General features: G+C 40.9%; 1 protein-coding gene across 5 annotated transcripts in view; it reads right to left on the bottom strand.

The window, feature by feature from the left end:
• st3gal4 (ST3 beta-galactoside alpha-2,3-sialyltransferase 4) overlaps positions 1 to 19,977 on the bottom strand; it is a 41,501-nt gene extending 21,524 nt beyond the window's left edge. For 3 of the 5 annotated variants that reach the window (XM_034604323.1, XM_034604322.1, XM_034604319.1), the window contains exons 1-8: positions 19,723 to 19,977; positions 15,710 to 15,777; positions 8,224 to 8,295; positions 6,869 to 6,950; positions 6,204 to 6,293; positions 4,842 to 4,939; positions 4,356 to 4,419; positions 1,857 to 1,952 (exon numbers count right to left, since the gene is read on the bottom strand). In XM_034604323.1, coding sequence (XP_034460214.1) covers positions 1,857 to 1,952; positions 4,356 to 4,419; positions 4,842 to 4,939; positions 6,204 to 6,293; positions 6,869 to 6,950; positions 8,224 to 8,245 — 452 coding nt within the window. In that variant the 5' untranslated portion in view covers positions 8,246 to 8,295; positions 15,710 to 15,777; positions 19,723 to 19,977. Of the gene's footprint in view, positions 1 to 1,856; positions 1,953 to 4,355; positions 4,420 to 4,841; positions 4,940 to 6,203; positions 6,294 to 6,868; positions 6,951 to 8,223; positions 8,296 to 10,365; positions 10,627 to 15,709; positions 15,778 to 19,534; positions 19,691 to 19,722 lie in introns of those variants that run through there. The other 2 variants (XM_034604320.1, XM_034604321.1) reach the window with 2 other exon arrangements.
• Positions 19,978 to 27,934: the final 7,957 nt, after the last annotated feature.

Raw genomic sequence — 27,934 nt, forward strand, 5'->3', positions numbered from 1 at the left:
GTATTCAGGCTCTGATGAAGCCATAGACTCTATGCGAAGATGGACAAAACGTCTCCATTTCCTCTTACTATCCAGAAATGAAAAACCCTGGATACGAACGCTGCCATGTTGCACATTTTGAGCCAGGGACTGCACGGCTGGGAACAAGGGATGGAGCCCCGGCAACAAGGTCCTGCACTCTTGCTGGACCAATTGTGTGTCAGTCTCAGCTGTCAATCACGTTTCACCCCGTTTTTATAGCTTCAAATAACTAAATAAAACTAAGCTTACTAGTAAATAAGCATTGAACACACATCAATGTGATAATAACTACCTGAGATATCAGAAACCATCTTTGAGAATCTTTTATTTGACATGTACTTTGACTTTTTAGTTTGAGGAATGCCCTATCAACTAACATGGAGGAAGCAGGATTTATGACATGTACTGCAGCCAGCCACTAGGAGGCATTGAGATGCTTTGGCTTCACATTTTGAGAACAGTCATGTCATCATCCACTTTTATATACAGACTATGATTGAAGCCAACAACATAGGGATATATCAACTAATCAAGCTCACTGTTTGGTTAGCCAACCAGCAAGCCACTGTTTTAAATGACAACTTAGTTTATATGTAGCGTCAATCAAATTTTTCCTTTATCAAATTAAGTCTAAATGTTTTTCTTTTCACTGTGACATGTGTTTTCCCTAACCCATATTAGTGTGAATTACAAAAAGTGCAATTTCATTCGTTTTGGTAAATAAGTATTATGTATTTCCAGTAGTCCTGTTGATCTGAAGTGTAAAACACTAAATCACCAGGATCTTTTTTTACTCTGGTCCTACTCCTTCCACATATGTCCCGGGTCATGGCTCACTGTCCAACATGCCCTAAAGGTCCAGTGTGTACGATTTTGGTGAAAGGGATCTATTGACTGAATGTGCTTCATTCTGGAAACACTTTGGCTTTATTACTTTGAACAAATTCTTGACACAACCACATCATAACTCATTCCTCGAACAATAATTAACACAGTTGCTCAGACTGAGCTTCTTTGGTTAAATGATTAGTCTGCACTTTGGAAACTTGTGTCTCAACAGGCTCTATCAGAGTCTAGCTGTGTTTCTATGACAGGAACAGCCCGCTGACGTCAAACTCTCAGGCATGTATTGAATCCTGGATGTCAATAACCACATGGCCGGGGAACGATTAGCTCCCGAGAAGAGAAGGGAGAGATGTGAGGGAGGAGGAGGAGGAAGGGGACGGGGGGAGGGCGGTAGAGGGGGGAAGAAAAATGCATTGTGGCCAGGCCAAATTCTGGCTGTTTGAAAGAGGCTTATAAAAACTCAGAAAGCATGTGTTCATTCCAAGTCTGCAGAGTCAGATGCTCGACAGTGCCTTTGTCCTTGAGTAGACTAGATGCTTTCTTTCTTCCTTTTAAAGAACTCGATTTGACCCAGAAGTTTGCTAATTGCCGGCAGGAACGGCGCAATGTCAGGGTCAGATGGTCAGGCGGACACATGGATACTGGTCACAGCCAAATGAATTGATAAACTGCATTGACTTGTGTGTATGTGTTTGTGCTTGTGTAGTGGGGAACAACACATTCACTTTTGAAGGTAAAATCTGTTTTCAATTTATAACCAAGTATCCTCAGACATGAAGGTAGTTGTGGAGAGATTTGACTCTTTCCTGTTGTTTATTATTCTTATTTTGAGTGTCACTGTTTGTAACTGTATGACAATATGGTACAGTCACCCCAGTAAATCATGCTTACCCATATGCTATTTCATTTAACTCATCTCTATTTCCTCTTCACAGAATGAGAGAGTGTGATGGCACAAAATACTGTTGTGTGGTGTGGTTGCTTCATACCGAATTACGACGTCGTATTTGTTGATGATGTTTCCCAATGAGCTGTTTTTAATAGCAAAGCCATTGCCGACGACTACACAGGTTCTGCATTCAAGCCTGAGGAGAAACACCACACAAACATACACACAGTCGAAATGTAGCACTTTCATGTTCATCCACCTGCCCTGCAAAAACTGTATATTCTTTGATGTAGAAACAAAGACAAGTTGTTAGGCCGCTGAAACTTTCTAGGTGAGTTAGTTCTAGTAATTTAAAACGTTACTCTTTGATTACAAATTGAAAAAAGCATAGTTAACCTTTGTTTGTTTAGTTCGAGAATGCAGGAAAAACTATTTTTATATTGTAAAATCTGAGAACTAGTTATAGTAAATAAACAATGGTGTTTAATTAGCCTCAAAATCCATTCACCTAAAATCCATGCATGTGCAAGGAGTGCACAGAACAGTATACTAACATCCTCATAACCTGCAAAAACTTGCACACTTTTTCTTTCCCACTTATGGTTTGTTGTGTTTTGATACATTTTTCTTGTCTTAGCTCTGCTTTGTCCTTTACTTAACAAAATCTACTTGATGAAGATAAACTGAGACAAAATCTGGACACTGTCCTGATCAGCGAACGCACGGGAACTGTGCTTATTCTAAAAACAGAGCGTCTGGTTGAAATTTATACAATATTTTGGCTGCCCTTCAAAAGCCAATTATTTCAAAGGGGATTCACTGTGCAGCCTGGAAGACACGAGGAGCTTATCTTGTAGTGAGATGCCAGAATGCCAAGCAGAAGCTAATCTTCATCGTGTTTCGCAGTAATTGGAATCACAAATTCGCTGTTGACCTGGATGCATTTCAAGAAAACTGTCCTTTCCAATAAACTGTTTATCACAGCACTCAAGACATATCACTCAAGGAGCTGTGGCTAATCAGCGGATTGGTAGAAAACATTTCTGCTGCATCTGCACAATGGTGTTGTTGCCAGACAGGGGCTGTGATGAGCATGAGTGTGATGAGTTTGACCAAACCTACGCGCTCGCAACTGTACCTAACAGTGACTTGACATTTGAGACTTTGGATGCCTAAACTATGGCTGGCGTCTCTTTTCATTTGATTGGACATTTGGTTTACTGACAATGACTTTTGATTGGCTGTTTGTTTGGATATGGCAAGATGTTTTAACATTTAATCGAACCACACTCCTCTATTATTTTTTTTAGATATGCACAGCAGCATTACGTGTCTGACTGTACAAGGTAAACAATGAAATCCATAATGAATAGAGGTCTGTTCTTCAAACGCTTGCTGTGACCGTCTTATGTAATGCACTTGAGTCACCAGGGTCGTATTGAGGAATGCAGTCCAAGCTTATTGTGACTACTGGCAGGACAGCAGAAGCTGCCATGAGGGACAAAGCTTGACACAATAATACATTTAGAAAAATCTGAGCTCATTCCTAAAACAGAGAATCTAAACTGGATAGAGAAAAAATGATTTAAACGCAGTCAACTAGACTATCACTCAGTAGAGTACATAACTTTGCCAAGGCCGAAATGATTTATTTGGATCTGCAGCAAAGTGCACACCCTCAAAAATAACAGTCCCCTAAATATGCCTGATTTTTGTCATTAAGATGCATGATCTTGACCCATACTGCATCATTCCACCAAGTTTCATGGTAATGTATCCAGTAATTGTTGCTTAATCTTGTTTACAAACAAAAACCAACAAACAACTTGGTCATCTAACTTGCAATAAGTTAACAGAAGTAAAAAAGAAAAAGTTGGATAAACTTAAAAGAGGTAACGTATTAGGATTTAGCATATTACCAAAGAGTTTGGGTGTCCATAGTCAGACTAGCCGCTGCATTGGTGGACCATCAAATAAATCAACTAACTTAGTACTAGACCTGTCCTCTGTGTACAAACTGCAATGATATCAGGAATATGCAAATTAGCGTGTTACATCATCTTGACATTTAGCAACTGCATGAGCAGGACTTAGCTACTTATATATTGAAACTAATTATTTTATTATTCCACAATAGTTTCAACTACATCCTCAATTTCACACACTGACCATACAATTAGAAAGAAAACTCTCTGATACATAACTGACCATTTACACCAAAACCTATAATCCACGAAAGACTGCTGCACATATTGTATATTTTAGATTACAAAGAATTTGGACCAATTGCACAATTACACAAACTTTATCTTTATATTGCACATTTAGAAAAACAGCCTTGTATCAAATATTCTGCTGCTTCCCTGTGCCGCTGTGTCAATTCTGAATTTCCTCTACGGAGGATCAATAAAAGCACATTTTATCTTGTTCATTATTTGAGCAAAACCTGCTTGTGCTTTGTGCTTTGTTCGTTTTGAGGGACAGGCTTGTTAAATGTGGCTTCATCCAAGTACCCATAATGAGAGTAAAGAAGTCATGTAGGCAATAAAACACACCTTTAGCAGTTGTGGAAAAGGGGCTAATGTGTGCTCACACTTACTTTTCAATGTTTGCTGGCACCTGATAATTTGCAGTTACAGCAAGAACTTTCAGCAGCAACAGCTCTGGGAGGGAAAGTGAGAAAACAGCCGTTGAAAAGGTGTGGGTTCTCTTAAAACTGCAATTCACAAACAAGAGGTGCAGTGTTGTGAGGGCGGAAAGTACCAGGTGTCATAAATCCAATCTATGGTCCTGATTACAAGTAGATACGTTATTAAAAACCCACAATGGAGGATTTTTGCGACCTTCTTATGCCGTGTGGTTTTATTTGAAAGTATTTTATTCAAGTATTCAAAGATTTGTTTGGGGTAAAAATAGGTATTCATCTAAATTGAAGTTAAAGCTGGTGTGCTGTTCATATTTCTACACGGCAACTATTCAGGAGTGGAAATGTGTGAATAAAGAGTATGAAAACAAATATAATACATATGTGTTAGACATTGTGCTGAGTGAACGCTGTGCTGTGGTTAATGTGAAGTCGACATACCACTGCCCTTAACGCCATATGGTAATGCCAGCTGAGACTGATGCTCCCGCCAGAAGAAATCCTCCAGTTTCAGAAAGAGCTGCGTCTGTCGGCTAATGCTGCATGAGAAATGTCAGAGCAGCCATTACAACATCACACTGCAGCGCCCAGGGTTCCACTGCATGGAAATATTACAGGAGGGTTTGTGGCTGAGAGGGGATTGGAGCAGATGAACGAGGCGTCAGAGGACGAGGATGAAGAGCACTGCTTATTTTTTTGGCGATAATCGAGCTGCACAATGGATAATACCAACTGTGCTGCCAAAGAGGAAAACTGCCTGATGTGCTTGACTGGTGCTTTAACTTTGCCAAATGCTCTGGTATCTATTAAGCAGGTAAACCAGACTCATTACAAGCAATGCAGCCATTTACATGATGTCACTGGACTGAAATTTTCCGCGTTAAAAATCCTCTGCTGGCGATTCTGAGCTGAGGAGAGGGAAAAGGAAAACAAAAACACTCACAGAGCCCGTGGACTGATACAAATGTGGCAGGTTGTAATATGTGAAACAATCGCTTCTCTGTGTCCGCTGGCTTCAGACTACAGCTGTTCATGACCCACTGTCTTTGACAGTGAGTCTCTGAGACATTTATTACCCATGTGTGCCAGCTCGCTCTCCGCAGGGGATCAGGATAAAACTCCAGGGACGGGTTTAATTAGAGAAATGTCACTGTGATTGCCTGGAAGGCCTCGCTGTAACTGCAATGACTGATGTGAAAATCCAAGAGCAACCCAGCAGCAGCCTATCATGCAAATCATGTTCTGTTGCAGGAGTAAACAGAGGGGATTATGAATGTGGAGTGTTCTGGGGGTTAAGGAGGCAGCGGAAGGTCTGCTGGGCTGGAGAAATAAACTGTCATCCTGGAGGAGGTTGGGACAAGCCACAGATAGAGACCATATCGCTATTAGATAAGAGAGGCGGGGGCCCACAAAAAGACCAGTAAATATACAGCTGGATAAACTGATAATAGAGGAAGAGGCTTTTGAACAATGATTGTACTTAACAAGGCAGAACCTGAGGAGGACAAACAAGTTACTATCTTTATCAGGAGCTCTTTCTTATTCTTAAACTTGGTTTTATACAGACTCTCATATATTCAACCATTTCAAGACATTCCACTTGAGTTACTGAAACTTGATGTAATGATTTAGATGGAAAAATATTTTTTATAAATCAAGCCCTGCTCTTTCTCACTAACGTTTACTTTTCCTTTATAAATACCTTATGTTCAAATAAAATGTTGGCACACCTCCCTCCCTTAATAAGCCATTAACTCCCTCCAGTTTGTGTAAAAAATAAAAAACAGACATGCCATTACTCACTTAAAGTTAAGGCTCTCCCACTTCTTCTGGGTTAGCCAGCCGCTACACAGTGTCTTGCTACTGTTCAGAGGCTTGCTGGTGCTGCCGTAGCTGAAACACAGACACATCACCACAGTTGGCATGAGGACTGCTGAATCCATAAATACACGACGTGCCAGGAACTGGGTCCAGAGCACTCAAGAAGTGTGCAGTAATGGGCATGTGTGAAGGGCCGAAATTGATCGTCAGCTCTGACCACTGGATGATCAAAATGTCTTCTCAACTTTTAGTGACGCAGCACATTCTCGGACCTCATGAGCTTATGTTTGACCAGAAATGGGCATTTCTGCTATTATGTGACCTCAATACCAGGGCAATGGAGACAGAAAGATTATTTTGTCTTCAGACTGTGTGTGTGTGTGTGTGTGTGTGTGTGTGTGTGTGTGTGTGTGTGTGTGTGTGTGTGTGTGTGTGTGTGAGATGACTAAAGTGTTTATTTTATTCAAAGTAATTCCCCTTTCAAACAATCAACTCGGATGGTGGGGGGGGTGTTCCTCAGTTTGAAGGAGATTCTAATGATTTTGTTTTCCTCCAGATGCCCAGTGAAGACATGAGCACCGAGGAGCACGTGGAGATGTCCCAGAAGGTGTGTGTGTGTATGTGTGTGTGTGTGTGCGTGTGTTTACCTCTGAAGTATGGTATTGGAACAGTAGTACGTGACAAAAGAGATGAAGAAGAGGAGAACTGGGAGAAGCCTTAGGCACCATGCTTGAGTCAACAAAGAACACAAATGTACACAAATTTTAAGAGGACGATAATCAAATTTCACATATGTAAAAAACACATGCTGGCTTCAGCGAGACTCAAAGGTTGCATGGATGTTATGTAAATAATAATAATAAAGTTCATAAAACTAATTCAACACAGGTGTGGTATCAGTCCTAAAACAGATACTGAAAAATGAAACAAAGCAGCATACAGTGCCACTTGCTTGCTGCAAGATCACTGCACAGATGAACAGGAAGCGTGCATCTTTCATGGTCTCAGCTAGCAGAGAGTGAAACCCACAGAACTTTCAAAGTGCCCCTCTTCAAATACCAGTCGAGTAAAGGTACAGTACATCTGACACTGAGTAAGTGGGTGAGTGCTGCAGAGATGTAGCCAGGAAATATAACATTACCGTCATTAAATTATCCTCAAGACAAGACACTCATCTTCTGGGTTTTTTTCCATTCATACCATACCAAGTTTTCTGTCCTGGGACAAGAGACTATAGCTTCAGAGGGTGGTTTCTGAATTTGACAGACCTGCATTAAAAAAACCTCATTCAATTCAACTGTTTGCAGACATGCACTGTGAAGCTTTCCGGAGGGGCTGTATGCGATAGAGCAAATGTCAGAGTCAGTTGCTACAGACATTGTTTGGAACTTTTCTTCTCAGCCCCGAAATAAAATGTCCAGTGAATGGCCGAGTGAGCAAATTCACGATAAGAGAGCGGGCTAATGTTGATGTTTCTAACACGTGCTGGAGGTTAAACTGAGTTCATGTCTGAAAACGGCTATACTGTTTATGTGTGATGAACTAATGAAAGCTTCTCTTCAACCTGTCCATCTACAGCAGGACAGAGAGCATACAAACAACAATAATAATAATAATAATAATAATAATAATAATAATAATAATAATAATAATAATAATAATAATAACAAAGGAAGGTTTAAGAACACTTTCCTTTCAATAGACATGTAAAATTGAGACCTCAACATGGGAAACAGCTAGCATGGCTCCCATCCAAAGATAACAACATGTGTCTATGTTTATGTCTAGTTTGTGTAATACATGAAAAAGTCTAAATGTGTCGATTTGTGGTGTTACAGGAGGTTATGTGCGAGGATGCAGTCCCTGAATTCAGACACAGCTCTATTTCGACTGGTGAATTTCTGCAGGCTGAAACCTCACACTGATGACTGAAATGTCTGTACTCAGGTAAACTTCTGTGTGCACTGACATAAAAATCACGAAAAGACAAATAAAGACGTACTTTTCGTTGCCTTCTGGGACATCTTCACGTGCTCCTCGGTGCTCTCATGTCTTCACTGGGCGTGACGTTATTCTGGAGGAAAGCAAAATCATTAGAGCCTCCTTCAAACTGAGGAACACCCCCCCCACACCTTCCGAGTTGATTGTAAAGGGGAACTACTTTGAATAAAATACGCACACGCACACACACACACACACACACACACACACACACACACACACACACCCACACACACACACACATTCAAATAAGTTGCCAAGGCAAAGCAACAAACGGATACAAAGAAGATAAGAGGATCACTATAGACTAACACTTTGTCCCTGAAGTGAATTGCATATGCAATCGAACAGCGTCAAATCAACTTCAGCAATGTGCGCTCGCTTCCACTGCAGACTTTGGAGAGTTCAGATTACAGCTTAGGTCAGATTAAAAGGCATTTGGCGCTACGCACATCTGACTATTTAATGCACAATGCACATCCTGTCTACTAAATCTTCCTGATTCACAACGTGCAGAGCAGAGCCTCGCATACGAGCAAACGGTTGCACCGAACATGCCTGACTCTGCTCCAGAACCAACACATCACTGAAAGTCGATACTTAGCTGAAAGAGCGCACAGCTGAGCGTCTATTTAAAGATGTGCGTGCATGCACATGTACTTGCAACATTGCAACAACGGTAATGGAATACTGCTGTAAATCCACGACTAAATCATGCAAGCCTTAACTTGGAGACAGTCGCGGAGTGGAAACCACAGGATCGATTAGCACCACCACATGGATTTTACTCCACAGTATGTGAACACTGAGGCAAAACACAACAGTCATTTCACAACATGACACTGCTGCCTCATCCTTTATCCTGAATCACACGTGTGGCGGGGCCAGTTATTGTTTCCTCTGTTATTGTTTAGGAAATGACGGAAGCACGAAAAAATGTGGAAAGCAGCAAACTACAAATTCTACTCTTTTTCTTCTAATGATACAAGCAAGATGAGATTCCTCCCTCTTCCCTCTGTTGAGCTGTTAGTTTTGTAGAATAGAGCATTAACACTGAATCCAACTGTGCTGATCTCGTATTCATCGTAGTGCTGAATAATTTATGCTCATTAGTTTAAGTCGACCTCCAATGAAAATCAGGTTTTTAACTGTTAATGTTAACATGTCCCCTTTACGCCTTTTTATATGACAAAAAACATATTTCCACGTTAACCCGACAGTCAACAAAAGCCAGTTTAAAAACCTTACTGTGTATATTTTCTAGGGCATTTTGCCATTATTGACAGGACTGTTCAAGCGGGAAATGGGGAGAGAGAATGTGGAAGAGAGGAGGCAAAGGGCTGAGTCGAAACCAAACCTTCGCCCGCTGCAGGAGGACTCAAACCTCCGTATCGCCAGTTGAGAAAGCAGGCCCTCCCCAGTATGAATAAAACAAATTTAGACGGCCAAAAAAGAGTGGGGGTATATTAAGCTCCTGGTGTGGGTCTTTAACCCAGTCACAAACTGAACATTAATCCTAAACTGTTTTAATAACAATATTAATTAATTAAGCAAGCAAGATTATTAACGGGATGTGTGCTGTTACTTTTAGTGTTTCTGTATATAACTGCATATGCATGTATTCATTTTGAAACAGTATAAAACAGAGATGCCTCAAAACAGTATTGAGGCATCTCTTCTAAAACCTTTCCTACATTTCAGAGAATGCTGCTCTGATATATGTACAACTTCTAAAACGCTTTGCATTTTCTATTTAAATACAAAGTGACTTCTGTTACAGCCCTCCTGACTCAGGTAATCAGTGTGGAGATGTGATCCTTCTACACCAGGAAAAAAAACTAATCTAAAGTGCTTAAATCTACAGGCACACATTGTTCTAAAACTCAGGAGTAAAATTTGTTTGGACATGCAGCTTAACTAATATAAAGTATTGTCATAGCAACTGCAGGCTGACTCCTTCCTCGCCTTCACCTCACAGATCCTCATTTGCTTTTAACACTGTCTAAACATTCAATGTATTTTCATGTGCAGCTGCTCCCTGCAGCTGATAATGTAAAAACTTGAGGCCGTAAAAGCACTGCTTTAAAGTGGATTATTTTCTCCTGCAAAATGTGAACCTGTAATATGTGCATATGTGAAATACCTGCGAGGCTCAGTGGTTCGCCCTGCTCCCTGGGTGGGGGAGGGGTCTGTGTGTTCGATCCCATCACCCGCATGAGCAAATCAATCAGAAAGTTCAGTCAGCGCTGGAGGATATTTTCTATCCTGTACAGTGCTCTGATATGTGCAGTAGGTGGTTGGGATACAACAGTGAGGCCAGCTGTCTGGCTCACAAAGAAATATCTGGTTCAACCTTACATGATTTGAATTTGATTCTCAGGCCGATTCCAAGTGGTCCGACTTTTCTACACTTGTCGACTTGCTGACTTTTCAGCCGCATTCCCTGCACGTCTTTGAGTGCTGAGGGCCGTCCACACCCACATTCATCCAATGCACATGGAGCCTGAAGCAGACGTCCTGGGAGGCAGACATTACTGATTTAATTACCCATAATTCACTGCAATACATATGACGCTGTAGTTTTTTCCACCAGCAATAAATGAACAAAAATGTGTTATTATGTAAGTGTTAAGCAATTACTTAGGCAGAATTTTACTTGTATTGTATTGGCTAGAAATAACATTCAACCACATCATGATACAGCAATATGTGCAATATGATAGTTATATTGTTTTAGTCCTGAAGGGATTCTTTTATATATCGTCACCTTCCTAAAATAATGGCCTATGTCATTTTTTGACAAAAATGATTTTTTTTGCCTAAATCATCTTCTCATGATGCTGGCCACCTCTGGTTAAATCGCCTAGATCCTCAGTTGAACAGATCATGCGATTCTACCCCTGTAGAATAATGGCCTATGTCAAGAGTGTGACTTAGGCCGTTTTATTTTGCCTAAGTCAAAAGACAATGTGACTTAGGCAATTTTACAAGCTTTTCAAGATGGCGGCTTTATCAAGAAGAACGGAAATCTACCTAGCCGCTGAAGTTATTTCCATGATTCAGGGCTCGTCTCCTATTGGTAAGTGATGAGGTTTACTATAATATAGGCTAGGCTATAAATATTGCATAGTTATTTAGTCTTTTTATTCAGTCTTTTTAGTCAGCATTTTAGTCAGCAGAATAGCTAGGTCCATGAAGCTAGCATTTAGCAAAGAATGGAAAGTAGTGGTGCACCGATGTATCGGCCGTATATCGGTAGCGGCCGATATTCGCCTCGTTTACTGCTATCGGCGTATCGGTAATAAACTTGACTTTCACCGATAACATTGGCCGATATTCATTGGTATGTTTTCTGCAGCCTGCCAATCTGGCATCCAGATTATGGTACACTGACGCCAGGTTTACACCGGGCGCTGAAGCGCCGCGCCGCGCAGCGCAGCGCCAAGGAAAGCCAGGCGCCTCCCATCCCCCCCCCCCCCCCCCTGTTAAACCTTTGTGCGGTTCACATGGGCTGTGATGCGCCGCGCCGCGCCAGCGCCCTTCACCGATGGTTTCAGCGTGCGAGCGAGCGTATCGCGCCAGGAAACAGACTGAAAAATGATTTTAAACAATATAAATGACATATTTGATATGATATAAATGATCAAATATGCATCCCATACTTTGTATTCCCCTTCTGTTGTCCTGGAGTTTTAATTTTCCCAATTTTCCCAATCACATAATTAAATGTCCCCCTCTGCCCATCCACTACAGCCACACAAGCAGTCATATAGATAAAAAGAGAGAGGGGGGGGGGCTAAAGGCTTGCTTGGAGAATACGGCATTTACCCCCGACACCCGACATTGAACGGGTTACATACAACAACAAGCGGAGAATCACGGGCTGACCGACGCGGAGAAATGCGGGTCCGGTGTGAACAGCCAGGCGGCTGCGCGCTTGAGAATAACGCTGTGCGGCGCTTCAGCGCCCGGTGTAAACCCGGCGTTACACACCAAGAAGGCCACATGCAAGTAATAAACAAATATCGGTATCGGCTATCGGCTAGATTGTTGTCTTAAATATCGGTATCGGTATCGGCCAAGAATTTCCATATCGGTGCATCCCTAGTGGAAAGGCTTCAGAATCTGTGGCTGTTACAAGTGATAGGCTTTCTGTTAACTCTTTTCTGTCTTTTCAAACAATATTTCATCTACAGTTTTTGTCAAATTTTTTCCACATTACATGATCTAATTAAGAAAGATTTGAATACCGTATTGTAATCTAACAGCTAGAAATTATGTGTGTAACTAAAAAATTACAAAGGATCCTCTTTACAACAGCTTGTGCACCCCTAGGGTGTCCCTGATGTAGCTTAATACAAGTGACCACGAGGCAATGAATGTTTTTCAGAATGATCACACATTTGTGACTGTACACCTCAAAGGGTTGAAATGTTTTTCCTTTTTGGTCGGAGATGCACTTGACAATTCTGACACCGATCAGGCCTCATCCACTGAAAATCACAATGAGGCAGTCGTTGAAGAGATGAAGCAGCATGTACCAGGCCAAGACTCTGTTTCAGATGGAGCAAACAATACCTTAAACACTCCCGTTGTTGAAGATGCCAAGCAGACACATGAAGAGGACATATCTGATGATGATGATGTCATAAGCAATCCAGACTATACCCCATCCTGTGATACGTCCTTTGAAGGTGTGATCAAAGACCATCCAGAACTCAAGGAGATCAAAGTCGAACACAGAAATACCTTGTTGCAGGGCACACACAAATGGAGTGTGACAGCATGCATAGTACTATTGAACACCCCGAGAGACTACGTCATCATACTCCAGACTGCAAGAATCAGGCCACAAAGGGTACAGGTGCCAAATGAACCGATAGCATGGATACGAATGTTTCCATGTGCTCTGCCAATCAAGGAGTTCCAGGACCTCCAGTCAGTGAAACACGTCATGCCCGTTGAGTGTCATCACCTCTTTGACAATTTGCCACATTAATAGGCATCAGTCAAGAACCCAGCAAAGAAGAGCTGGAGGGAGAACTGGAGGAAGGTTTAAAATTGCCATTTATTCATTTATTCCTCATTCCGCAAGTCATTTATTCCTCTTATGTTACATAATTGACAGATATTGTTATTAGTATGACAATAGTCATCTATTGTCATAACCTTTTTGAGAGAAATTATTAATAAATATCATATATTCAATATTTGGTTAATTGTTTTGTGTTTTCTGAAAAACCTGAAAAAATTTGGCCATTAGTTTAAGAGGGTGACGATATGCAGATATGGTTGTTTCCAACATTTCCACAGCAACAAGGGAAACAGACTCCACTCATTAAGCCGCGCAGCCTCCTGCCCTGAAAGACTTTGATGTGATGATGGTGAACAGGTACGAGTGAAGTCTGCGATGGCTCAGTCCAAACGTCTGTAGGGTGGACGGCGTCGTTTGAATTCAGCCTCAAGTTGTCATTCACCCCCTCCATACGTGCACATGGTCCAAAGTATAACCATTGTGTACATGTTGCACGCAAATACCCAATTATGTTTCGACATAAAACCTAGTCCTTTCAATGTCCCTTTCTGAAACAGCACAATCTCCACTTCCCCTCCTGACACTTTTGTTATTTATTAAGTTCATTTCAATTCATCTTTAAACTTGAGATTGTGTTTTCTGCAGTTTGTGTTTCCTCTACAATCTGCTGAGCATGCAAAAGTTCAGTCCCAGCAACAGCAAACATAGGTTGCTGACACTCTCACATGTATCTTAGTAAAAAACGAGATGACTGAGGAGACACAACTCTCACAATCATGGGACCTTAGTTTATGGGCAATTATAGTTCTCGTTTAGAAGTGTGAGCTTTTGATTGCATCTACTGGGAGTTGTCTCAGCTTTGTGGTTTGCACTGCAGACTAGTAATAACAGGTTGAGACTTCCACCCTCTGTTGTCTAGTCAGATAATAGGATTTGGTTGACTGGACTGCTTTCATAAGACTTTAAGTTTGCCGTCTTCAACTTGCAGATTCCCCTTTAATTTGACTGTGATGTAACCAAACAGTATAATCTCATCCTCAGTTACTCTTGCTGACATGGTTAAAAGCTTAAAAAGAAGGAGCTATACTTTCTATTTAACCATGCGTTTGTATGACAGGCAGCGTGTTAAACGTCTTTGCTCACATACATGCTAACATAAAACATGTGTTGCTGTCGGATACCTTTAGAGGGCCAACCAGAGACCTCAGACCATGTGGCACATCTGGATTTGCATAATGTGCAATATAAACAAAGTAAAACTGGAGGATGTTTCTATTTTGTTAAATCTGAGATCACAGCAGAAATAGTTACAGCAGCGCCCTCTTAGGGAAGTCATGCGACACTGCTCCACACTGCCCCTACCACACATGTGCATATTGCACCTGGAAAATTATGGGTTTCACAGACTAGTTGACGCTGTGTATCGTTGTAGACTAGTTGTTAATTTGTGGTTTTAGCATATTGCAATAACAAAGTGGTGGCAATTGCAATGCATCTACAGCAGTTATGCAGCAGGGGGTCATAGGTCTATTGTCATGCATGAAAGGAAGGCCAGAGATATACTTGCTTTTAACTATGCGTACAGCGTCATGGCTGCCTAATGTGTCTGTTTGGTGCGTCGGTTGAGCAGGTCCTCAGAAATGAACGCAACACATTCGCAAGATGCAGTACGCACATAACACAGAATAATGTTAACCACCAATGCTCTTTCCTTATGGCGTTTTGTGATGGTGAGTAAGGTTTTTTTCATGTCTGTTTGCACTAGCCAATTTCTCGTTAGACTTGTGTGATATGTGTATTTAATGTGTCATAAAACAAAATATTTTAGAACGTTATGCCCCCTGTGCACATTAATTTTTAACTAAGAGATTACTACTGTAGTTTCATACAGTGTTTCACATATTGATTGATTAGTGGCAACAAGCCACAATATTAAGACATATTAACACACATTTATTTTCTAATATTTAACTGTTAAAAGTAAGTGAAATATTTTTCAAAAATCTTAATGCCTACGATATACATGCAGAGCTGCGCACAGTTTGAAAATGATAATTGAAAGTGAAAAATAATATAATAATACTATAACTAGGGCTGTGAGCAGCACTGTGCAGGCCGAGCACTTGCGATCTCAGGACCTCGGCCTCGGGGGAGGGCGAACAGGGAACGGGCGAAATGGCTCCGTATTGGGTGCGTTTTGTGCATCGCGGGAAGGATAAACATGTCACTTTCTAACCCTAACCCAAATAATACACACCCTTGGCAAATGTAATAGTGTATGCATTAACACAGCCAAAATTATAAAAAAAATGAAAACTGAAAAAGACAAAAATGTCCCAGAGGATCCCTAAGGGTTGAGTACTACAAACCAAACTGTTTCGTTAAATAACCAAGAAGGGAGAGAGCTGTCACCAACTGTAAAAAAAAAAACAAATTCTCCAGAACACCTTACCTTTTCCCTCTTTCATTTCAAAGACTGCAGACTCAGTGCTTCTGGTGTAATTGGTTCGTGGCTTCTTCCTGTAAAGTAAAAACCACAAAAATGATCATAAAAGCAAAAACTATTGACTATTTTGTTATTCTTCATTTTCTAATCATCGCTGCACATGAGGGAACTAAAAATGATACTGCAGCTCTGATCACAAAGTCATCCCTGAACAGGCTTCTGGGATGGATACAGCAGGACTAAAGATGCATTTAATGATACAGACATGCCATCTTGAGATATAGTCTGGGATATAATGTATAATCTCATTCGTTACGAATGCTTAATAGTACAAAATTTGTTGTATGGATTAATTAACCGGCATAATAATAATGATCAAATAATAATAACAGTATCTGTTAAGATTGGCTTTGTATAATCATAAATGGATTTTGTTAGTTTGGTTATAAAAGGCAAATAAATAGGACGCCATCCCGCCATGGATTTCTTCAATCACTTATAAAAAATAACAACACTCTTTCACCTTTGGGGCAAGATTGAAAGAGCCGCAACATCTGGACATGTTGCAGCTCCTGGGAGCGTGACTCACGCACAGAAGACTCGGAGAGCAGAGGACCTCCTCACAGACACCACAGGCAACACAAGAGCAGAGCAGTACAATGGCTGACTATGTGTGATACTGTGTGTGTGTCTATGTGCGTGCATGTGTGTGTGTGTGGGGGGGGCACGCTGGGCCCTGGCTAACATACACCGGTGACAGGTCGTCAAGATGCGAGGGACCTACGGAGTGCGAGCAGAGTGAGATTTAACACTGTCAGACAGAGGTGCCCTTCGCCACAGATGTCCTGAAAGCGCCGCAGCAAGTGGAAGCACAGATCACGTAGAAAACGCAGCCAGACCACTTATAGAGCTTAGTCACACACTGTAGTGATTAAAGGTGAGTCAGGCTGCTGTCACAGAATTGCACAGTGGAGTAATTCCGGTAAAGAAGCTCCATGGGAAAATGTTTTAGTGATTTATTGGTTGAAACTCCTTCCTCCCAAATTCCTGAGGAAGGTGAGGGCAGAGAAGGATACTGAAGGTATCTGGCATTAATAGATATATTGAATATGAGCTCTGTATTTCAGTTATTATTGTGTTACAGTAGGTTTCATCAAGGATGCAAGCAAATCATTATTGACATCAATAATCAATATTACAGATTAAATTATGTATGATTAGTGAGACTATGTCATCACACACACGCACAGACACTGCTATGAGATCAGGTCGTCGGACCTTTAGTCTTCTCTGAAGACCTAACAGATTTATCGTGAGAATTATTGGTTTGATGCTGAACGGGTAAAGCCAAAATCCTTGCACTGAGGTCAGCGCAGACATAAATGATGGCTCAAAATGACCTTCTCTAAATCCCTTTTACCTATACCAGCTGATTTCTCTCAACCACAGACACACTCTGTAAAAGGAAATCACATGTGTGTCAGGCTCACAATAGAAAAACACTTCTAAAACACATAATCCCGCAATTTAATCCAGTCAGAAGAGCTAAATCTGGAGCCCATTTGTATCGTTTTGACCGCTTTTATGAAGAGAGGCTTTTAAAGAAATTGCAGGCTATTACCAACACTTCTGCTTCCTATATGCCAGCATGTGAAAAGGCACCTTCAGGGGGACATAAGTACAGTATGTAAAGTGAGTGTGTAAATGAGATGTAAATGTAGACCCATATGGACACAGTTGAAATCATACCTATAGTTGAAATCAAATCCGACAGAGTTAATTTGGGTATGATGAATTTGCAGTTTACAGTATTACTTTCCTTGTTAATATGGTTACTTAGTAACAGACTTGCATGAAGAAGGCAGGCACTGAACTTCCTCAGGAAAGGCGTTCTAACAGCAAGCAGGGTTTGTTTTTAGTGTTGACTTTGGGATGTCGTGCAGTGTTTGGGATCTGAGAGGTCTAATCTGAGTGGAAAGAAGCAAAGGGTCCAAAGTGAAAGGGGAACAAAGAAAACAAAGTCAAGTCTCCATGAAATGTATTTAAAGCAGAGGCTTCTCTTATTCTTTGTGTCAAAAACCTCTTTGGGCTTTTGTTTGGTTAATATTCAGAACCAGGAACCACATATAAGGACATTCTAACCACAAAATGTGAAGATGAGAAAGTTTGATTTATGGCTGGATTAACCCATTTAGGGAACCTTGTGATCAAATGTGAGCCAAGTGATTAACTTAAACAATTAAAATATATAAATCTATTTTTCACAAAGGACCATTCTACAAATCAGGACCTTGAGGCAAAGTAACACTTTGGACTGAAGTTGTGGTCCATCTGCAGATTCTGTCCTCTGATGGTTATTTAATTTGACCGAGTCCAACAACTTTAATGTCGTTTTAATTTGATAAATCAGTGAAAACAGTGAAAATGGAGAGTCAGGGACTCTCCATTGAGCCTGTGGGCATTTCACTGTGCACTAACAGACACCAGTGCACCAACGTATAATTACATTTGCCTGAATGTTTTTGAGGTCAGATGTGTGTTCATCTTTTCTTTTTGACTGATTCATGCTGCAAAGGGCATATCATGGTGTTTACGCTGATTTGGTACAAGTTGTCCTGTGCTAAATATCTGTAAGCAACATTAAATGCACCATCTGAGGATTAAAATACCCTTGTGTAGCTGCTGCTATAGAGACTTTATAGAGCAGCCTGGCAGATATAATTAGTAATTGTCTCCATCCATCTAATCACATTTTCTGTACCCTCTGGTGTCATGGCAAACATCTACAAGGCTAATTTCCCAACGACCATAGACACAGCTCCAACAAACAAGTTCAACCGAGATCTGCTCCCCACCGCTTCCGCTTTGGTGGAGTGTGTTTTAGTGCCTGATCCAGCTGTGAAGATCAGTGGTACAGGGCCAGAAAGCAAGAAGGATTTCATCATATGAGAGGGACTTCACTAAAAGCCATCTGTACTGTAGTTGGCATAGGACTCATATGAGCAGTCTGAGATCTTCTTCAGGTCCAGGGCTCTTAGATTAACTTGATCTATTTAAGAAATTGCTACCTATGAGGTTGACAGGTATGAGTGTAAAATGAAGCCTCCCTTGCATCATCTGCATGTTAAGCTGTTCTTGTTTGTGCTGGTTGCGCAAATGTTCTTATTTGCCTTGAGTATACAAGTGACAACTGTATTTGCCCAAAATGACCATGTTCAGAGGGCATGTTCGACTCGGCTATCACATCTTTTTGTGCCAGAACGCAACCGATCGACTGGTTCAAGGACGAGTGTTTCTGAGCAGAATCAATACTGCAGAGGGGGGAAAACATGGTCTGTCAGATAGATTCAAGTTGCCATGTGAAAGATATATTATGACGGCATATCAGGGACAATAAAAACTGCTGTAAATCAATGAATGCCGTGCATACGTTTAAGTTAAATGTTCAATTCTACATGTCTTTTTGCAAAGAGCAAGCAAGAATAGCACAATATATAGGTATATATTTAGATTTCCTAGTGATAAGATGTTACTGATGTTAACAATGAGACAATGCCGCTGGCGGGCTCTGAACTATCAGCCAGAAACATTTGCCACTGTATCATTTCCTGTTTATTACAGAGGAAAAGCGACATTTACAGCCCAGAGGTTTACAGCCAGACTCTTACTTGAATTCCACTTCCTAGTGCCTGTGATCTCAGAGAACATAATAACTGTCTGTGGTTGAATAAAGTCAAAGTATGTCATTATCCCATGTTCTCTTCTCCCATGCTGCAGCCTATCTACCACCCCCCCCCCCCAAAAAAAAAAAGCCAAAGCAATCATACTGACCTAAAAACACACAAATCAAAGACATGTTCCAGCCAAATTCAATTTGACATCTTGTGATCCAGCTACAACAGATGAGTTGCTGTTTTTTGATGCCTCTCTCTGCAAAGCATGTCCAACAACTCCTGACTCACACAGGGCTGGCTGCCCCATGTTAACTCCACGGGGGTTTGAAACAGTCTTACACTCACCAGCAGCGCAGAGGAGCAGATCCGAATCCACGGAGCGAACCTCTCGTGTGCCCAGCGGTACGATGCTGCTGCTGCAAAACCAAGTTCGCGTCGCTGCTGGTGACATTCACGGCGTGGGAAACACACAAAAAGGACAAATTGTGCGCGCACACAGGAAAAGGCAGTGATGCGATGAGGAGGGCATCAACCTCCAGCGGAAACAGAAGCGCACACCCGCACCGCAGGCTGGCTCAGTGTGCGTGTGAGTGGCACCGAGTCATCCCTGTTACAGCGCGTTCCCCCTTTTTCCTCTTGGTGCGTGCAGGGACGCATGCGCAAGTGGGTGCACCGCCGTTGGCTGATCCAAATACCATAGCTGTAAGAGAATATACTGTATGTGTGTGTGTGTGTGTGTGTGTGTGTGTGTGTGTGTGTGTGTGTGTGTGTGTGTGTGTGCAGCCATGGCGTCTAAAGTGCATGTTGGTTGCATGCTGCTGCTGCTGGTGGTGTAAGTGGAGAGGAAAGCATGTTATGGGACATGTGCACCATGGGATCTCCAGCGTCTTATTTGTAATTATTTGGCCCATACATGCGTCTTCAGTCCGAGTTTTATTGCAGAGGGGACAACATCTGGAAAGCTTAGATGTTGGCTGAGATTTTTTTCCCTTTTAAGCCCTGACATGACCATACATTGTGAAACACTGTATTGGAAGAAGGAACATCACTAAATTTGCAGCAAAAGATGGAGGTTAATTTTCACTACTCCTGGCCAGTTTAATTTATAATAATATATTCAAATTATTATTATTTTGGGAATTTTGGAAATTTTGGAAATTTACACTCAGAATCTGTAAAGCTGTCAGATTAAAAAGAATGTTTGCGTCTCGAATTGAGTAGAAGTATGATGCTTAAAAAGTAATCACTGGTGGAAAGTACTTCAAAACTATACTTAGTAGATGTACTTAGAGTGGGTTGTAGAGAACACCTTTACCACAAGATAGAAAAGGGTTTGAGCTTTAATGTGATTCTTGTATCAAAAGTTCAAATCTAATGGACTTTTCTCAGGCAGTTCCAGACACACCCAAATACCACAGTTCAATAAATGTAACCCGGGGCTGATGGTTGAAGCTCACACAGGTTAATGAACTTTACCGTGTCAGTGATCCCCTGATGATTTATGAGGATTTCTTTGCCACAATCTCTGACTGCCGATTTCTCCCAGAGGGACAGACATCTGCTGTCCCTCGTTGCTGTTGGCTGTGAGTTTGTAAATTTCTGTTTGTAAAGGAGATAACAGAGTGTAACCTAGGGACAGCTTAAACATGAGCTTCTATTAGGATAACGCTGCACACAGAGGACGTATTTACCAGAGAAATGCAAGATCATCTTTGTTTTATCTACAACTATTTTTTTAATTATTTCAAATAACCGCTTTTTAAATATCTCCTCTAATGTATCTGCTGGTAACAACATTGTTTTGCACAAATGTAAACCTGAAGATTGAACAAATGTTTACAGGGCTCTGGATCAAGGACAGTGTTGGGGTTCTGTAAATAACGTGAGAGCCTGAAGCATGCATGCAGCAGCATTATCAAGTTGTGGCGTCCATGTAAATGCATGTCTGACTCAACAAAATGCAGAAAATGGTCGAGAACAATTAAAAACATTTTAGATAGGGGACTCTTTGGTTATTTTTCAGATGGCATAGTTTTGGTGTAAGTGTACGTACATGGGTTGAGCACTCGTCTTCCATTTTGTGTGTAAAATTGTGCGCTGGCTTTTAACATGCAGTCCTCTCATGTCTCATTTCATTGTTTGACCTACATTCACCAGAAACCCAATAAAATGTTTGGATCTGCCACTCGCCTTTAATTAACCCAGCTGGTGTTTCGCTGCAGCTTCATGCGAGCTGACTTTACTCACCACAGATAGAAACGTCCAGGTCAGTACCACTGCGGCCACCAGAGACCACCGTGCTGACTAACAGCTAAGTGCTTTTCCATAGTGTTGGTGGTCCGAGCACACCATCCTGTGGCCTGTGCTCTCTCTCTCTCTCTCTCTCTCTCTCTCTCTCTCTCTCTCTCTCTCTCTCTCTCTCTCTCTCCCTTCCTCCTTTTCTTTCACTGCTTGCTTTATTTTTTTTTTCAAATTGCTGGAATGCTGACACAGCATTTCTGCTCAGGGGGATTTCCAAGACTCAACTAATTTAATTCTGTCAGCTATTTAATCTGAGTCCTAATCCTAAAAGTCTGCATGTGTGTTTAAGTCATATTTAGTCGACTTCATCCTTTTTTGCCAGGGGAACTGACTTTCACATACAAGATTTAAAGAGCAAAACAGTACACCACTTAGTTTGGAGTTGGCCTGTAACTTGAAGAAATAGTTCAGCATTTTGGGAAATGTGTAAATTATCTTCCTTGGCTTTCCTGCACACTCATGTCCACTGGTAAATATTCAGTTTTTACCAGACGCTGGTTAGCTTAGCTTAGCATAAAGACTGCAACTCTGGGGAAACTGTCACAACTTCAGCTCGTAACATTTTCACTGTCTGTTATCTTATTTTTTCAGAATTCAGCCACTCCCCCCTGCTCTGCATCACCTCCTTCCCACGGATCCCAGTACCTGCCCCACCCCCAGACTCACCTGCTTTCCATCAGTAATTAGTCACCCAGTGTATATATACCGGCTCATTTCCTCTTGTTGTGCAATAATGCATTAAACGTGATACCATAAAATGGTGTGCCTTTCGGCATTCAATACATTTGGTTATCAAAATAAAATATTAAATATTAATATTTTATTATTAATATTAAATAATAACTTTAATTGATTAAAGTTACCTCGGGGCACCACCCTTCAAAGGAAGGGAAAAGATAGCCAATTTATTGATTAAGTCTCATAAAAGTACTAACTACAAATTTGGAACTCTGATTAACAATTAAATTAATAACCATAACCAAAATTACCATATAGATAGTTAGCTAAGTTGAAGGATATGGAGTTCTTGACAGTGTAGAGGTTGGCAAAATTCACTTATGCAACATTAATAAAAAAACATTTGTGAAAGAAAAACATTTATTATGAATATAATAAAGTATAAAAACACAAACTACTAACGGTGTACTTACTAAACAAAGATGGGTATGTGAGTATGCATGTGTGTGTCTATGTGCTTCCAAAATGGCGGCTGGCCACTTTGAAGATAACACCCTTCCCCCCCTATTGGAATCCTTACAACATGTAGCGGGGGTCCGAGCTAAGTAGGTGAAGAGTTATGCGTGTGTCTGTGTGTGTGCCGAATTAGAGAAAGTTGCTAGATGCATGCAAGGAAGGACTGAAGAGCATAACTAACATTAACTTTCTCAACAACTTGTAACCACAATATCACAACACCACAAATCAAACTTATAAACATCACACAGAATCAAATAAACAGTCTTGCTTAGCCTAGTATAATTATCAAGCCCAGTTGTGTTACCCGTCCGTGGAAAGGGGAAAAGAGTTGCTGTGCAGTTCGCAGTTCTGTGAAGTCGTCTTGCTGGCTTGTGGCTCCTGCCTTAGTGATTCTGTTGAGCTGTGTTGCTGTTTGAAGTTCTCCAGCAGGACATCGAGTCGCTGCTTGAAGGGTTGGTAGAGCTTGGAGTGCGAGGAGGTTTCCTTGGTGAGATGAGCTGGAAGCTGCACCTTTGTGCTCCTCTCGAAGAGTTGGATGGAAAGAGAAGATGTGAGCTGGAGAAGCCAGGCTTCTTCCCTCGGCGATGCAGGAAAAGAGGCTCGACAGCCTTCTCTCCGTGGAGGGAGTGTAGAAAGAGAAAGAAGAGGGGGAGACCTGGCCTTATATTGGCCCGGTGACCTCACAGGTCATGGGGTCCAGAGTGACCAATGGGAGTTGAAACCTGTGTCCCTGGGGGGGTTTTCACACCTCTGTGACGTTGATGGCCCCTGGGAGACTGAGTCCTGGAGGGACATGCGGCTTCAGGCTTTTGATGGCACATGTAGGCCGAAGTGTGGTTTCACTAAAAACCATGTCCCAACACTCAGTTCTCTGCCAGATCGTCTAGTGTGTTTTCTCCTAGCTTTCCAGCGTTATCCCGTGTTTAACTCTTCTGCCTGACCTTTGCTCTGACCTGCCTTTTGGACCCTGGATTCCCGATTGCCTGATCCCTATCGGATTTGTTTGATATCACTGACTGTCTGCCTGGTTTTTGACCTCTGCTCGTCCAATAAACCAGAACTCTTGTCTACTCCCATAACTGCTCAAGTGTCGTGCTTCTGGGTTCACGTCTGCCATTTTGCGCATCCTGACAAAGATGGTATTCAGCAGTAATAAAACTCACCTTTCAGCACATCTCAAGTCCTGTGATAAAATCACGCAAAGTGATATAAATATTTGGATGTAAATGTGATTTACGTTATTTGTACAGTGGCCCCCGCAGTGCACATCCCAATCAAAATGGGAAAATACAACAGTTAATCATAACACAACAGAACACACCATAGTTAATCACAAACCCCAACGTCAAATAAGAAAACACAAATGGAACAAAAGAGTAAATCACTGATCACAAGGACCTTAACATCTGACGTAAAAAAAAATGGAGGTCCCTGCTGACCATCTTTGATCATCTAGTTACAAACACAGACAGTTCGTTCGTCCAATTCTTGTCGACAACCTTTTTTTTTCGTTTGTCATTGTGTTTTTTTATTTGTGTTTTGTAATTTGCTTTTTTACTTTTTATTAGTTGTAGTGTTTTGTGATTTTTTTGTTGTGTTTTCCCCTATTTGTCATTGTGATTTGCAATTCAGGGCTACCGTATATATGTAAATTATTTGATAAAAATGTTTTCCTCTTAGAAATTAAGAGAGAGCCAGTTCCAACTTAGTCTCCCCTAACAACAATGTTATTTGGAGATATAGTAACAGATGGTTGTTGATATTTCAGCACAATTTTTTCGATGAAATTAACACCATTGTTCTAGTTTTTTATATATGTAAATATAATTCATTGTAATTATATGAGCAACTGTATATTAATGGTGAAATGCATCTTGATGTGAAAATCGAGTTTGAGTGACTTTTTATGTAACATAATTTTTGATCACGCTAAACAGCTTTTCTCTGAAGTCATTGTTGGGACCTGGTTTTTGTGAGACAACACTTCGGTATCACATGTTCAGTCAAAAGCCTGAAGCCGCATGTTCCTCCAGGACTCAGTCTCCCAGGGGCCATCAACGTCACACAGAGGTGTGAAAACCCCCCCAGGGACACAGGTTTCAACTCCCATTGGTCACTCAGGACCCCATGACCTGTGAGGTCACCGGGCCAATATAAGGCCTGTTCTCCCCCTCTTCTGTCTCTTCTGTCCTCTTCCTACAATCCTTCTACAGGAGGGAAGGCTGTCGAGCCTCTTCTCCAGCTCACATCTTCTCTTCCCATCCAACTCTTCGAGAGGAGCACGAAGGGGCAGCTTCCAGCTCATCTCACCAAGGAAACCTCCTCACACTCCAAGCTCTACCAACCCTTCAAGCAGCGACTCGATGTCCTGCTTGCAAACTTCAGCCAGCAACTGAGCTGCACAGCTCAACAGAATCACTAAGGCGGGAGCCACAAACCAGCCGACGACTTCACAGAACTGCGGGGTGGGGGAAGGGTGTTATCTCTTTGGCCAGCCGCCATTTTGAAAGCATGCTGGCTCACACCGACACACACACATGTAGACTCACATGCCTATCTTTGTTTAGTAATTACACCGTTAGTAATTTGTGTTTTTATACTTTATTATATTCATAATAAATGTTTTTCTTTCACAAATATTTTTTCATTAATGTTGCATAAGTGAATTTTGCCAACCTCTACACTGTCAAGAACTCCATATCCTTCAACTTAGCTAACTATCTATATGGTAATTTTGGTTATAGTTATTCATTTAATTGTTAATCAGAGATCCAAATTTGTAGTTAGTACTTTTATGAGACTTAATCAATAAATTGGCTATCTTTTCCCTTCCTTTGAAGGGTGGTGCCCCGAGGTAACTTTAATCAATTGATAACCAAATGTATTGAATGCCGAAAGGCACACCATTTTATGGTATCACGTTTAATGCATTATGGCACAACATCATTCAGATATCTGTGTGTGTGTGTGTGTGTGTGTGTGTGTGTGTGTGTGTGTGTGTGTGTGTGTGTGCCGGTGTCATCTGGAGGAGGATTTGTTATGGTAACAACAAAAGCCTCGCAGAACATCTGTGCCTTTCTGAGATTAGTCTACATTTTTATGTTACAATGTTGGCTCGCCACTAAAGAGGCGATTATCAAGGGTCTTTTATTGTGGACCTTAATGTCTGCTGGTGTTTTAGGGGGATGGTAAAGTGGGAGGATGATACAGCATTAATGAAAGTCAGAAAAAAGACAACATGGAGCACTTCTTGGAGGCAGATGGTGCCTCATGAAAAAAACTTGCATCAAAAAAATTAAAAAATGAAAGGACCACAAATGTTGTGCTCCAGTTGATTCGAATGAACACCTGATATTCTGCACTGAGTGGTCCGAATGCCAACTATCTGAGATGAAGCACTGCCAGGAAGCTTGATTAAAAGGGTAAAGTACTGCCAAGGACATTAACCCATACCTAACACAACTGTAGGTTTTCTTTTCATTGGTCGGAGGTGAATTCTTCAGCATGTTCAGACTTTGTTCCAACCAGCTGAGCTTACAACACTCAGAACTAGGAAATTATTACGACCAGCAGACCTGTGATATTTAGCTGTGTTAAAAGAAGCACACAGGGTTGTGAATTGTCTCAATAAGAATCACATCTCCTCTGTTGGTCCTTTAAGTCCAGTGCAGTAAAAGGTCATATCACTGTCAGCTGTTTGTCATGGGTGGAGGGGGATTTCCCTTTAACTGTTACTTTCTCCCTCACATGCACAGTTGTTTCTCCATGACAATAGGACATTGCATAGACTTACATATATTTTTTGGAGACTTCTCTAACCTTAACCGTAGTTATTACTCACCCAAACCTGACTTAACCTAAACCTAACCTTGAAAATAATGTCTTTACCTTAGAGGTTGATGATCTACTTTCTTGTTTTTTGTCCCCATCAGAAAGACAATTCCCCATAATGTGAATGTGTGAACAGATTTAGGTCCTGGCATCTTACTGTAAACACTCTCAATTCAATTGTACTGGTAAATACACCACCTAGTGGTAAACTTGATCTGTAACACTTTCAATTATCACCTTTACATAAAAGGAGAATCACATGCATGTACAGCGTTCTACTTCCCATTTATCAACAGTTCAACAGCCGTTTGCCATTGCAAACTACTTCTCTAGATCTGATATGGGTAACAAGCTAGTGCTGCCAGAAATAAAACAATTCCTGTTCACTGTTAGAACATCCTTGCCATTGATTATGCAATAACAGAGAGAAAAAGTAAAAATCCAATTTGAAAAACATAATTCATTTGGTAACACACAAATTAGTTATGTTCAACATAAAGTTAATAAGTCTTATTAACACAATTGCTAACTCTAATTTGAAATTAATTAATTAATTTCTGTGTAAACAATTGCAGTTTTTTCATTAAAGAAATAAATAAAATAAAAAATTCTTTGTTTGTATTTTTGTGTCTCTTTGAACGTACAAAATGCAACTTCAGCCGTTAGGGGTCTCTCAATCAAAAGAAATAACAAAAGTTTGACTTTGTCATAAAGCAGCATCATGGAAGTTGTTGCCTTCACCACCATTGCCAATTAAATTCTTCCTGACAAGGTAATGTTTAAAAGTTTGATTTACGTTACACAGCAAACAACGATAAATAATCATGATCCATTAAGAGTGACTAATTAAGGAATTAAGGTACCTTCCTTTGTCATACGTGGTTTAAAGTTATGGCAGAGATGTAAATGCAGGTAAAGCAGATATTACGCAATATAAAGGAGACCAAAATAAAACATCTCCTTGGGGATTTGTCTGGGTTTCACGATTGTTGGAAACATTTTAGATATTTTAATGAAGAATTGTTACATATTATACATCTTTACATAAAAGACAAAGAAAAAAACACTATAGACACTCAATACTTTCCTTAACATGATGTGATTAAGACATAACTAAAGTTGAGTTCAGCCAACAGCAGCAGTGTTTTCTTCCACTCTGAGCCTCTTGTCCTTCATCGTGTTCTTAAATTACTGTTGAGGATTATTTCAGCCAACATCATTAAATCGG

The sequence above is a fragment of the Hippoglossus hippoglossus genome, chromosome 13 (assembly GCF_009819705.1).
Source record: "Hippoglossus hippoglossus isolate fHipHip1 chromosome 13, fHipHip1.pri, whole genome shotgun sequence".
Taxonomy (NCBI): Eukaryota; Metazoa; Chordata; class Actinopteri; order Pleuronectiformes; family Pleuronectidae; genus Hippoglossus; species Hippoglossus hippoglossus.